At 40.6% G+C, this 12,374-nt stretch overlaps 1 protein-coding gene across 2 annotated transcripts in view; it reads right to left on the bottom strand.

Moving 5' to 3' along the window:
- Positions 1-12,374, bottom strand: part of kctd16b (potassium channel tetramerization domain containing 16b) — a 184,706-nt gene that overhangs the window by 47,291 nt on the left and 125,041 nt on the right. Inside the window, exon 5 of one of the 2 annotated variants that reach the window (XM_052014521.1) lies at positions 4,569-4,572. The exons of the other annotated variant lie outside the window; for it this stretch is intronic. Coding sequence (XP_051870481.1) covers positions 4,569-4,572 — 4 coding nt within the window. The remainder of the gene's footprint in view (positions 1-4,568; positions 4,573-12,374) is intronic. 2 annotated transcript variants of the gene reach the window in all.

The raw sequence follows: 12,374 nt of genomic DNA on the forward strand, positions 1-12,374 counted from the left end.
GATGGGTAGAATTGTATATCAGAGGGTATCAGTGTTGACCAATGGGTACAAGGCCCAGGGTAGGATTAGGCTGCTGAAAATCGATGAAGGTTATTTCTGTTGTCGGAGGGTCATACTGGTAGTTCGGAGGTACAGGAGCGTGATAATATTGATTGTTTGGGAGGCTGATATGGTGGTCTGGAAGATCTTAATATTCAGGGGTCTCTGGTGGTTGTACCATAGGAGTTGGTGTTTGATGGTCAGAGGTTTGATTAGAGGGTTGTCAGGTTAGGTCCGCAAATTGGAAGCTTGGGGAGCTGGCTGGAATACTGGGGTGGAGGTCAGGTTAGGGTTGTGAAAATGAAAAGGGTGATGGAAGTAACTGTGTGGGCTGCAACAGAAGGAGAATTGGCTAAATATATTTCTTAATTGACATCTGCCTGAACTGGGTTCCCAGTTTCAACCTGGAACATTCATAGGTCAGTCCCCTTCATCACCCACTAAAGCAGACTTCACAGGCACCATGAAAGATTATTTCTGGATGAGTGGCATGGACAATGCATGTGTGAATGGAAATTTTAGAAACGGCAGTCAGGTGTGCAAAGCTCACCATTCTACACTACTGTGCATTTCTGGAGTCTTCCATTCATTAATGGACCAAATACACAAAAGACCTAGACTGAAAATCACAGACATTGGGCAACTCTCAGAGTTTGATTTTTCACTGAAATTGGATCATGTAATGCACAAAAACATGGCACTACACAAGCCAATTTCTGCCACAATTTGATTAAAAGCATAGCCTTCACTGTAAAAATGACGCATTTGGTTTCTAAATTATTTTTTCAACCTGCCTGAATGTGAATTAGCATGACAGTCAGGCAGGAAATAGATAATATTTAGATTTTTAAAAACAGTGATTAAATTACTTTGCTAAAGATATGTCTGATTAGAAACTTACTCCTGGCCAGCAGTGAAATGGAATGAATTTCAGCAGTGGAGTGTAGAGTACAGATGTTAGTGAAAATCATGTTCAGCGCCACTGGTCAGGAATAATTTTTTGGCAGTATTACTCTACTGACAAGTAGCTGTACTGTTTTAGGAGACTCAATCCAGAAAGCACAAACCAACAATTTAAATATAGTCACAGTTAACTAGTCAATTGGTAACCTCAGTCTGAGATCAATGGAACTGACAGGTAACAGAAAATTGATGTTTCTCTGATAACAGAGTAGTTGTTAGGGAGGGTTTAACTGTGTTCTGAAGCTAGTTTTACTTAACAGATAAATACGATGAGTCCCAAAATTGGAATGATTACACTTTTACTTCTCTAGGTTACACATGTTCTCTAAGTTATACATGTACACTCTTAGTTAATGATTACACATGTTCTACACTACCGTCTGCTCTAAACTTACTCTTCATTAATTTAAATTTCGACTTTCTTGCTCTATGAGCTTAATTTTCTTATATCCTAACATTACCTTATTGATATTATTTAAAATGTATTCTTTGATAATAACCCCTGTACAGCTTCTCTCTTTAGGGGGTAAATTATCCCAATGTCCTTGTATAGCCCTTCATGCTGTTTTCTGCATCCTCCTCAACACCTACTTGTCCTTTGCATTGTTTGGTGACCACAACATAAATTCCAAGTGTAGTAAGATCAGTCCCTTAACAAGGCTTAGCATGATCTCAGTGCATTTATCTTTCTGTATAACCCAACATTTATTTGTGTTTTAATTATTTGTGTTGACACGAAGCTTCAACATTGAAAATGTTGTTATTCCCAAATTTGTTTTAAGTTTCTCTCTACTAGTCATATTCCATTTATTGCATGCTCATTTAATTTTCTTCACCCAAGGCCCAATAAATTACATGTGAGTATTAAATTTCATTTGTGTTACCAGTTATATAACTGATCCAAGTACTTCTGAAAATCTCAAACAGCATAGCATGAGCGATTTTAACTCACCCTGCCCACTATTGCTTCATTTATGCCCATAAACATTTAGACCCTGTGGATTACCTGGATGTCTGAAATGTCCACATTACTCTCTATTACTCATGTGCAGTAATAAAGGTCAACCCACATGTTCCCCAAACAGAAACCATAGATGAACCAGGAGATCGACTTCCTACAGGTCCAGATCTGCAGCGTTCAAATCGGGTGACCCTGACCAGTACAAGAAATCGAGGTATGACCTTCATAAAGCTATCAGGGATGCCAAGAGAAAATACCAGTCTAAAATAGAATTCCAGACCAGCCGTCAGTTGTGGCAGGGTTTGCGTGCTATAACAGGCTACAAAACAAAGGCTACAGGCAGAATTGCTGACCCCAATGAATTCAATGCATTCGATGCACGTTTTGAACGGAAGGGCAATGAAATGACACCACCTGCCCCAATAGCCTCCAGCACATCTGTACCCACAGTCACTGTTGGAGATATCAGATCAGTCTTCCAGAGAGTGAACCCTCTGAAAGCATCTGTCCCGGATGAGGCCCTCAGCCATGTCCTCAGATTCTGCATGGATCAGCTGGCAGGGGTATTTGCAGACATTTCTAACCTCCCCCTACTCCAATCTGAGGTTCCCACCACCTGCTTTAAGAAGACCCCTATCATCCCAGAGCCAAAGAAAATAAAGTAACATGCCTTTGTGACTATTGCCCGGTGGCTTTGACATCCACCATCATGAAGTACTTCGAGAGGCTGGTCATGGCACGCATTAACTCCAGCCTCCCAAATAACCTTGACCCACTGCAATTCACTTACTGCTGAAACAAATCCACAGCAGACACCATCTTCCTGGCCGTACACTCATCTCTGGAGCATCTGGATAACAAAGACACATACATCAGACTCCTATTTACTGACCACAGCTCTGCCTTCAATACCATTATTCCAAGAGGACTCATATTCAAACTTTTATACCTGGACTCAACACCTCCCTTTGCTACAGGATGCTTGACATTCTGACCAACAGACCCCAATCAGTAAGGATAGGCAGCGACACCTCCACCATGATTATCCTCAACTCTGGTGCCCCACAAGGTTGTGTCCTCGGCCCCTTACTTTACACCCTCTACACTGACAACTGTGTGGCTAGATTCTACTCTAATTCCATCTATACGTTCGCAGATGACACCACCGTACTGAGCCGGATCTCAAATAAGAAGATAGAGAACCTAGTGGCATGGTGTCAAGATAACAACCTTTCCTTCAATGTCAGCAAAACAAAAGAGTTGTTCATTGACTTCAGGAAGCGAGACGGAACACATGCCCCTATGTATATCAATGGTGCTGAGGTGGAGATGGTAGAGAACTTCAAGTTCCTAGGTGTAAACATCACCAATAGCTTGTCCTTGTCAAACCACACAGACACAATGGCAAATAAAGCTCACCATCGCTTCTACTTCCTTAGAAGGCTAAGGAAATTCAGCATTTCCCCATTGACCTTCACCAATTTTTATAGATGTACTATAGAAAGCATCCTATCCAGATGCATAACAGCTTGGTACGGCAACTGCTCTTCCCAAGACTGCAAGAAATCAGAGAGAGTTATGAATACAGCTCAGTCTGTCACCAAAACCAGCCTCCCCTCCACGGATTCTGTCCACACTTCCCACTGCCTCGGGAAAAACAAAGTTTATCCACTGTATCTTGGTAATGTGACAGTAATAAACCAATTACCAATAAGTACTTCTCCAGTCGTTTTTTTATGCCTCCTAATGATCACCATTTATGCTTCTAATAATATAGCCAATTGTAGCAAAATTAGAGGTTCCCAAAGGGAGGGAACAAGTTACTGTGGAGTCCCAGAGAAGTCTCGAGGCCTACAAGAGACAATATGGTCACAGTGACCAATATTAGTTGAACAGCATAATCAGAGTTTGGCATACAGCCTTTTGTCAATTTGCTGAATTTAACTAAAGTTCAATATTTAAAATGGACTGGGCCTCTTACAGTATCCCCAGCAAATCTAACTACACATTGTGGGCTGAAAACGGACTCCTTCATCTCTGCTGCTCTTGCTTTAGAATTCTCTGCTCATTTGACCAGCTTCATTTTGGTATGCTGACCATATTTATGTAGATTGGAAACAATTGGTCCAAACACTGCTTTTCACACTCAACTCCCACCCACCCACTCCCCACCAGTCTGACATAACAGCACTTACTTGAATTCTAGTACAAATCAAATTCAAATCCATTTCATATTCTACTTTGCAATAACTCGTAGCTGCTAGTACAGATTGTGGGATTTCATTTGAAACTCTGCTTACAGCTTCCTATATGTCAAAAGTATCAGTAACAATTTTCAATTCGTACATTGGCTCTCCATCATCAAGATTTATCTGGCAGGTGCTTTCTTTCAAAATCCTGCATGCTTTTTATTAAACAATAACTATGAAAGTACTTCAAGGATAGAGAACGGCTTCCCTAACTGTCCAGCTGTACTGAAGGCAAGGCTCTGGGCCTGCAGTTGCCTTGATTTTCCTTAATCACCTTTCAAAATCCATGTGTTATTCCCCTGCTGCAGAATCTCACCAGCTTCTAATGTTGTTTTCTCCATGGTAGCCAAGGCAACGTAACTGAAATTTGCTCATTAAACTTCTTCAGCACCCTGAACTATACATTCCTTGCACCCTATAAGCTGAAGGACTCTCAGATTACCACATACTGAACAGCAAAGAGCATATTGTAGTCAATGACAAGAGGCCATTATAGTATTATCCTTCTTTTATAAATACTATCAGACATTTTCCTAATCAATTTGATTACTCTGTCTTCAATTATTTGGCTACAATTTCTATGCTTTAGAAATCTAACTGTTTTAATAACCCACAGTCTGGTTATTGGAAAAATTCTTTAGGGTTAATAAAAAAATGTGAAAAATGTTGAACTTTGGGTTTTGTTTTTACAGCCATGTTTGATAAGGTTGTAGTTTTGGGAAAAGAATTTACATTCTACAATTCAAACAACTGGAGCTGATGAAGGACCAAAACTAAAATGCACCAAAGTATTTTCAGTCAATACATGTTCTATGATGGCTGGAGTGTCTTGAGTAAGGTTCCTGACTTTTCACGTCAGAATGAGATCACAGGGGCTCAAGACAAGTGTATTGAATGAGACTTCATGATGATCTCAAGATGAGGAAGGTGGGGTGTGGGAGGAAGGATCCTTCTCCTCTTGGCATTATATAAAAGAAAACTAGACAAACAAGTTAAATGCCTTCTTCTGCTTTGAATTTTTATTTCATTTCAGTTTCCCTGGCCAGAAATCTGGAAACTTGGTGTCTGAACCCCAACCTGGAAATTTAACTAGGGGCCCATTGTGAAGGCCTTTACGGAAAACAGGTTCACATTGAGCACAGTAGGGTTCAGCTAGAATATCAACAGGGAAGCTGCTCAGTCGATTTCACCAGACTGAGGCTTACAGAGGGTGGGGAATGGAAGGCCAACCAGCGGAGGATTGATAGAGTCTAGAACTGTTCTAGAAGTCTAGGTTAAATGCATGGATGAGGATTTCAAAGGCTGATGAGCTGAGGTAATGTTACGGAGGTGAGTATGGGTGACAAATAAATTGGAAATTCAGCTTAGTAAAATACAACATCAAGGTACTTAACTAGTTTATGTTTATTTTTCTTGTGAAGTTTTAAGAATGTTCTACTTGTCTCAAACTAAGGTATTTTCAGCAATGTATTTCAGACAGCTTGCTTTCTTTATAAATAGAAGGTCATTCAGCACATCAACTCCAGTTAGTTCTCACAGCAATCCCATCAAGCCCATTCTCCCACATATTTCTCTGCAACCCATTCTCTCTCACATGCCTATTAACTCCCCAATTCTCCTGCCACCTACCTAGGAGGTCAAACTCCACACAGACACCACTGGGGGTTAGGACTGAAGCTGTAAGATAGCAGCACTGCTGGCCCCACCACTATGCCACTCTGTCTTGGTTTAGCCCAATCAAATGAAGTTTTGCTTTTAGAAATCATCACCTGGATTTGTTGACAGTGACACAACTAAACTGACGATCCTGAGATAATTGCACGTGCAGATCTTAACACAGAAATAAAGAAATGATGTTGATGATTCAGCCCTCCTCACCAGGCAGTGCTAATTTAGAGCTTTCTTCACTTCAATCAAGTCATCCGAAATGACACAAACTTAAGGTTCTTTGTTAAGCACAATCTAGCTCTATAAAATATCGTGAATATATTACACTCTGTTGCATTAGATGTGAGAAAGCTTTAAATGGCATCCTCGGTCATAGTTACAATTTGGTAAATATCAGTTGTTTTCCTTGAGATAAATATTTTAAAGGTAATGGATTTTAAAATTAAAGAAATATTTCCAATAGATTTACTTGTGATATTTAAACTTCACATCTCACCCAAGCATATATGTTCCAATCTTTAGTTAGCATACTTAGAAAATTAATCAAAAAATGCAGTTTTTCAAAATAAAAATTCTGTAATGTGATTGGCTGCACAATCAACCTCAGCTGAAGAGAGCCATGAAAACTCCTTTGAACTGATACCTGACAGAACTGGTATTGGCAAAGAGAAAGTCCACACCGAGCAGTTCAGTGGCTCCCAAGTAAGTGAAGGCATTTGTTCTGGAGAATCTGCCTCTGCAATTATATGTTCAGGTTTAGAATTCCCTTTCATTTAAATAAGCATCCTCAAGATGGAGATTAGGAGAAAAAGGTAAGTTGTTATTCATGTTTTAAACAATTTACTTTATGTTAAAATTTTAAATGATTTCTCAGTGTTGAAATCATTTTTCATTACAGGCAGTCCCCAGGGCCTTTAAGCATTCTGTTCCTGAGAACTCCCTGTAATCCAATTTCTCCGTAAATTAGAAATGTCCATTTTCTATAGCTACCCATAAGTCTTGCTCTGTATAAATTTGCTATAATTCTTTCACTTCATTACTGTTATTATTATTTCTACTACTAGCTTGAAAAATGCTTTAAAACGTATGGGAGGACACATAAAGTTGGATTTCCATAAGTCATATCATTCGTAACCCGGGAAGCCCCTATACATTTATGCTTTCTTTTAATAATTTTTTAGCTTTTGAAAATGATTTAAAGCAATTTTAATAATTTTACTATGTCTGAATACCAGAGACATTTAAAACCTGTTTAAAAAGCTCTCTAGTTTGGGACTTCACCCTTGGCCTTGCTTCCTGCCAAAGACTGTCAGGCTGTTCTGAGGGCAGGATCTCTGTGGTAAGCTCGCTGAGCCCTGGTCACCATTAAGGTTAAATGCCTGGCCATCGGTGAAGACTAATGTTGTTTGACCGTCTGTATCAGTGTCAGCAACTTGCCCAGTATCAAAAGTGGCGAGCCAAATTTAGGTCTATTTGGCCCATAATTTGAGTTCAATACTCCATCATTATAGGGTTCTTACTTGTGCCTTTTAATAGCAGGATGGCAGATTGACGTTGATTCTAAACATGAAAGTTGATAGTGCAGACAAGGAGTTTATGTTGTGCAGTTACTACTGGACTTCATGAATAAGGAAACATGTCGGCATTTGCCTTTGAGGCATCTAGCAAAATAAAATGTACTTTCCACAGTTGGTTTAACAAACATTTAGACCATTAGATTGGCCTATGAAACATTATGAAATGTTTGTAACAATAATTCATTAAAGGCTGGTATTTCTAAATGTCATTACTGAAATTATACTTTCTGTACTTAAGCATTTCAAAATGTTGTAGTACCATGAGATCACAATTTATGCTATAATGACAGGCACTTTTTCCAGTTTGTTTTACAGATTCATATGGAGACTCTGACTCTGCCAATCAACCACTTAAACATGTGATAAAAACAGATCAGAAGTGAAATAAATGGCAAACCAATGCCGAGAAACTGGATCAATTGGCCCTTGTATAATGTGCTAATCACACAGTAATTTGTTTTACCTGGAACAGATATGCAGGTGACTAACTCTAGGTGAAATTGCACACATGGTGAAGTTCCAGTCATGATCCATGATGCACTATGAGACCTTCTCCTGGCACCAGAGCCACACCTAACAATATTCATAGTCACCCCCATCCCCTTCTCCCAGTATGTCATAAACTGGAGCTCAAAGGTGCAATTTATGACTGTTGACAGTCTTGGTTAAGCTAGAAGTATATCACACGAGCTTGTTGTGTTTTTGTTATTTAAATAGATACTCTATTAACATCAGCAGACCTGATGGGGGTGCTTCGGAAATGACCATAGACTTCTCAAACACATTCCAAAGTTCACATGGAGTGCTAACATTAAGAGGAAGTGCCTTCTCCAGCATACAGGTGCTGAGATATTCACTTCCTCGATATGTTTGTGGTAACACAGCATTTTATGCATCACAGATCATTCAGGGTGGTTGGGAACCTTGGGGCAGGAAGCATAGACGTGGCCATCAGCGAAGAGACTATGCCACAGATTCCTCAGAGACATCTGATCCTACCTGAATCTTGCAGCAATAAAACTGCAGATGTTGGAAATCTGAAACAAAACCAGAAAATGCTGCAAAATCTCATTGTTTAGCAGCATCTGTGGTGAGAGAAAAAAAGTTAAAATTTCCAGTCAGTGACCTTTCATCAGAACCTGATATAAATTCTGATCAGAGTTCTGATGGAAGTTCCTGATTTGAAACATTATCTCTGCATCTCTCTCCACAGATGCTGCCTGACGTCCTGAGTATTTCCAGGATTTTCTGTTCTTAACTCCTACCTGGATCTCTCTAGTGATAAATGTATTCATAAACTTATGTTTTCTAAGGCTATAATCACTGAAAAATGTGACATTCTGCAGGTAGACATTCAGCTATGCTCTCATTGTTGGACAGCCCTCTGTACTGAAGCCAAGATTTTGTTGACTCCCAAGTTGATCACCACCAAATCTTTCCAAGTGGATGCAGCAGAGTGCTGCCATGTTTTGATCAAAGAGGTAACTTAGGCATGACACGGGAAGGAAGGAATTCATCTTTTTGATCTGTGACGCATAGGTGGCACCTCGATCACTGGTGGTTGCCCACAAGCACAGGCAGCCGTTGACTAAACTCACATGGCTATCGTGAAAGATGATGGCTACCTTCAATCTCCATGGCTGTTCACAGCAGTGTGCTCTGTGACAACACCAGCTGGGCGCAGATAGAACAATCAGCAAATTAACAGGATAGAACATAGAATATAAAGAACAAGTATCTTTCTGTTTTTATAAGAACCGGACAATTCTGCCTGTCATCATTTCAGCTCAGTTTTTCTATTATAGAACACAGTACAGGCCCTTCGGCCCACAATGTCGTGCCATCATTTTATCCTGCTCTAAGATCTATCTAACCCTTCCCTCCCACGTAGCCCCCCATCTCTCTATCATTCATGTGCAGTGGTAAACCTCCACAGTTCTCAAGATAAGTTCCATTCCCTCATCAATCTGCAGGAGTTGGGTAATAAAACAAGCAGTAGTGAGTACTTTATCACTGCGTGCTGCATACTGCACAATCTTGCCAACAGACAGTGGTAGTTGATGCTGGGGAATGTGCAACAAGGGTCCTGCAGCCTGAGAGCCATCTGACAGGGCTTGAAGAGTAGCAGGAGCAAGAGGAACAGGAGAAAGAAGAAATATGGCACAGCAATATTCCTACCCAGCATCTACAACTTCATCTCCCAGATGAGTCAAAGAGACTGGTACAGACCGCACAGCTTACTGGATTCCCCAATAAGGAGAGACATTTTTTCCACAGAACCTGTGAAATTGTAGCCCCCGAAGCAAGCAAGTGGCTTTATCCACTCTCCTGTGATTATCGTCAATCTTGAACAGCAATCAGATGGAGTTGCTAGATGACATAATCATCCCTCATACGCAGTTTTCCAGTCTACCTGTACTGGTTCAATTCCTCAGTCAAGTACACTACAAATGTCTTCATTTTCTGAGGGATTTCAAGGACGGTTTACTTTCCCTCCAGTTCTGTGGGTCCTGAGGTGATGATGAGGCCAGTGTGGGGCCCACAGACTCTACTGCAAATGGGGCAGGGGGTTCTTGATGGCAAGGGTGGTTGCTTTTGAGGCAGTGCACTTCTTCCACTTGCTACCCACACATGCACTTAAGGTTTGCAGTGCTATCTCCAATACTCCTTCTCCGCTTTAAGTGGACATAAACTGGGGAACCCCAGGTGTCAGTGAGAATGTTGCTTTTTTACCCAAGGATGCTTTGTGAACCTTATTTAATCTTTTCCTCTGTCTGCCTGGTAACCTTCTCCTGTGACAGAAATCAACAGTGTCTATTTTGGAAATGCAAATGATGGGGCCTTCCCAATAGAGCCAGCTTAGTGTAAATTGGACTCAACACACAGGATGTTGGTGTGGGAAAAGACCTTGTGGATTTGGAGGATTTTCTGATGAAAACTTTGAAATGCTACTGTATGTAGTTCATATTGGAAGCATGTAGAAGGGCAGGGATCATTTCCCAGTAGACTGTGAATTTTGATCTTGATCTTCAAACACACTCCTTCAATTGGCCAAAAGCTCAGTGCAAATATATTCAATGGTGTGCGGCTCCCCCAACATATCTTGTGAGGACTTGAGCTTTATTTTTGCACTATTCCATTGAAGGGACAGCTGGAGCCATTTCCTTGCCCGACAGGACCCCCTTCATGCTATGTATCTCAATGACCAGGACTTCCATGCCTACCTCACTGAACAGGAAGCTATCTAACTATTCCCAGCAAGGCAACTGTAGTGTGTTGTTGCTGTCTGGCTGCCATACAGAGTGTATCTTTAAGGGCCAAAGCCCTTCACAGACTGGTGTGCACCAAACTATCAGAAGTTACATTTAGTTTACGGTCCCTTATACAGAAACCACAGGTCCCATCTTAGCGCATAATTTTGACTGTAAGTCATCTTAATGCTTTATTAATGAATTTGACCAATTTTATGATTTTTTTTGCAGGGGACTGGAATCAGCATAATTACTGAATGCCAATACAGTATGGCACAAGTCTCCAGGGTGATGATGTTACTCCACTGTGGTTGCCAATGTCAAACAATTTAATACACAATTAGAAATTAGATTTGCAGATAAATGTAATGTGAAAATATAGATGTTTGTTTCCAATTGTTTCCTGAAATAAATGGGCAAGAAACGTTCATTTCCAGAAACATTAAAAAATATAGAAGAAGCCACAATGTAGCTTTTGCTGCAGGAATATCTGGAATATATGTATGGCCACTTTGTCTCTAACAGTCGGTACTACATTGTGTACACATAGAAACAAATGTTCTCAATCAGTGTCCTGTTGCTACATTCATTCACGGTGCAGTTTTGGAGTTAAATCCCAAGCTGTGTTGGTTCAGAGAATGTAGACGATTGTTACTGTAGCAACAGAGCTCCAGAATAATGGCTCTCTTGGGCAGAAGCAGTGTTGCCAGATTGGGATGTTCACGCCCAGTTGGGTTTATCTTTACTTTTACTGTGTGGGAAAAATATGTGCCCAATTTTTTTGGTCAATTTTTGTCTCATGTATAGCACACGACCTCCCTCCCCACCCCAGCTTTGAATGATCAGCAGTTACCCCAACAGCCCCACCCTAACTGTGCAGCACTAGCACTCATGCTGTTTCTGATTCTTATGCATTCTTGGCAGGCATTCGGATTTGCAAGCACATTGAAAGCACCTCCTCCCTTTCCATTTTAAAAATAGCATTCACTATATTTTTCAACAGCAGACAAAGCTAAAACATACACCAGAGTGAAAACTGGAGGTTATCTATAACACACGTTAACATGGATGTTACTTACTGCTGTACATTAGGTTCAAGTAGTATGCATTTCAAGCAGACTAATTAACTAAAAAGAATGAAAGAAAGGTTTGCATTTACACCACACCTTTTATGATCTCAGTTTGTCCCAAAGTGCTTTATAGATAATTAAGTATTTTTGTAAATACTGTTGTTATTTTGGAAATGAGGCAATCAATTTGCAGGCACCAAGGTGCCACAGATAGCAACAGGTTGGATGGTCCAATCTGCTGACTATTGATTGCTCCTGCGACTGCTGTAACTTTCAAAACTTTCATGATGGGACTTGGATGAACTGCTCATACTCACCGAATTGGTGACCTTTGGCCATATGTTCACCACGGGCAGTGGGGAGCCTCCCTGCCTTCACATCAAATGGTGAGTTTCACTCACAGCCCAGAGTTTACAGCACACTTAGACTGAGGGGAGGCCTCCAACTGAGTGAGAGCTGGGAAGTCTGAGACTAGCTCTGAGGTTCAGCTAGGTGTTAGGAGAACTGGGCTTAATTTTAATACTTACTCTGTGATATCTACAATAGCAAAAGATAGAATTCTGCATCCATTCACCAAGACTCTGTGCATACCAGGC

The sequence above is a fragment of the Pristis pectinata genome, chromosome 4 (assembly GCF_009764475.1).
Source record: "Pristis pectinata isolate sPriPec2 chromosome 4, sPriPec2.1.pri, whole genome shotgun sequence".
NCBI lineage: Eukaryota > Metazoa > Chordata > Chondrichthyes > Rhinopristiformes > Pristidae > Pristis > Pristis pectinata.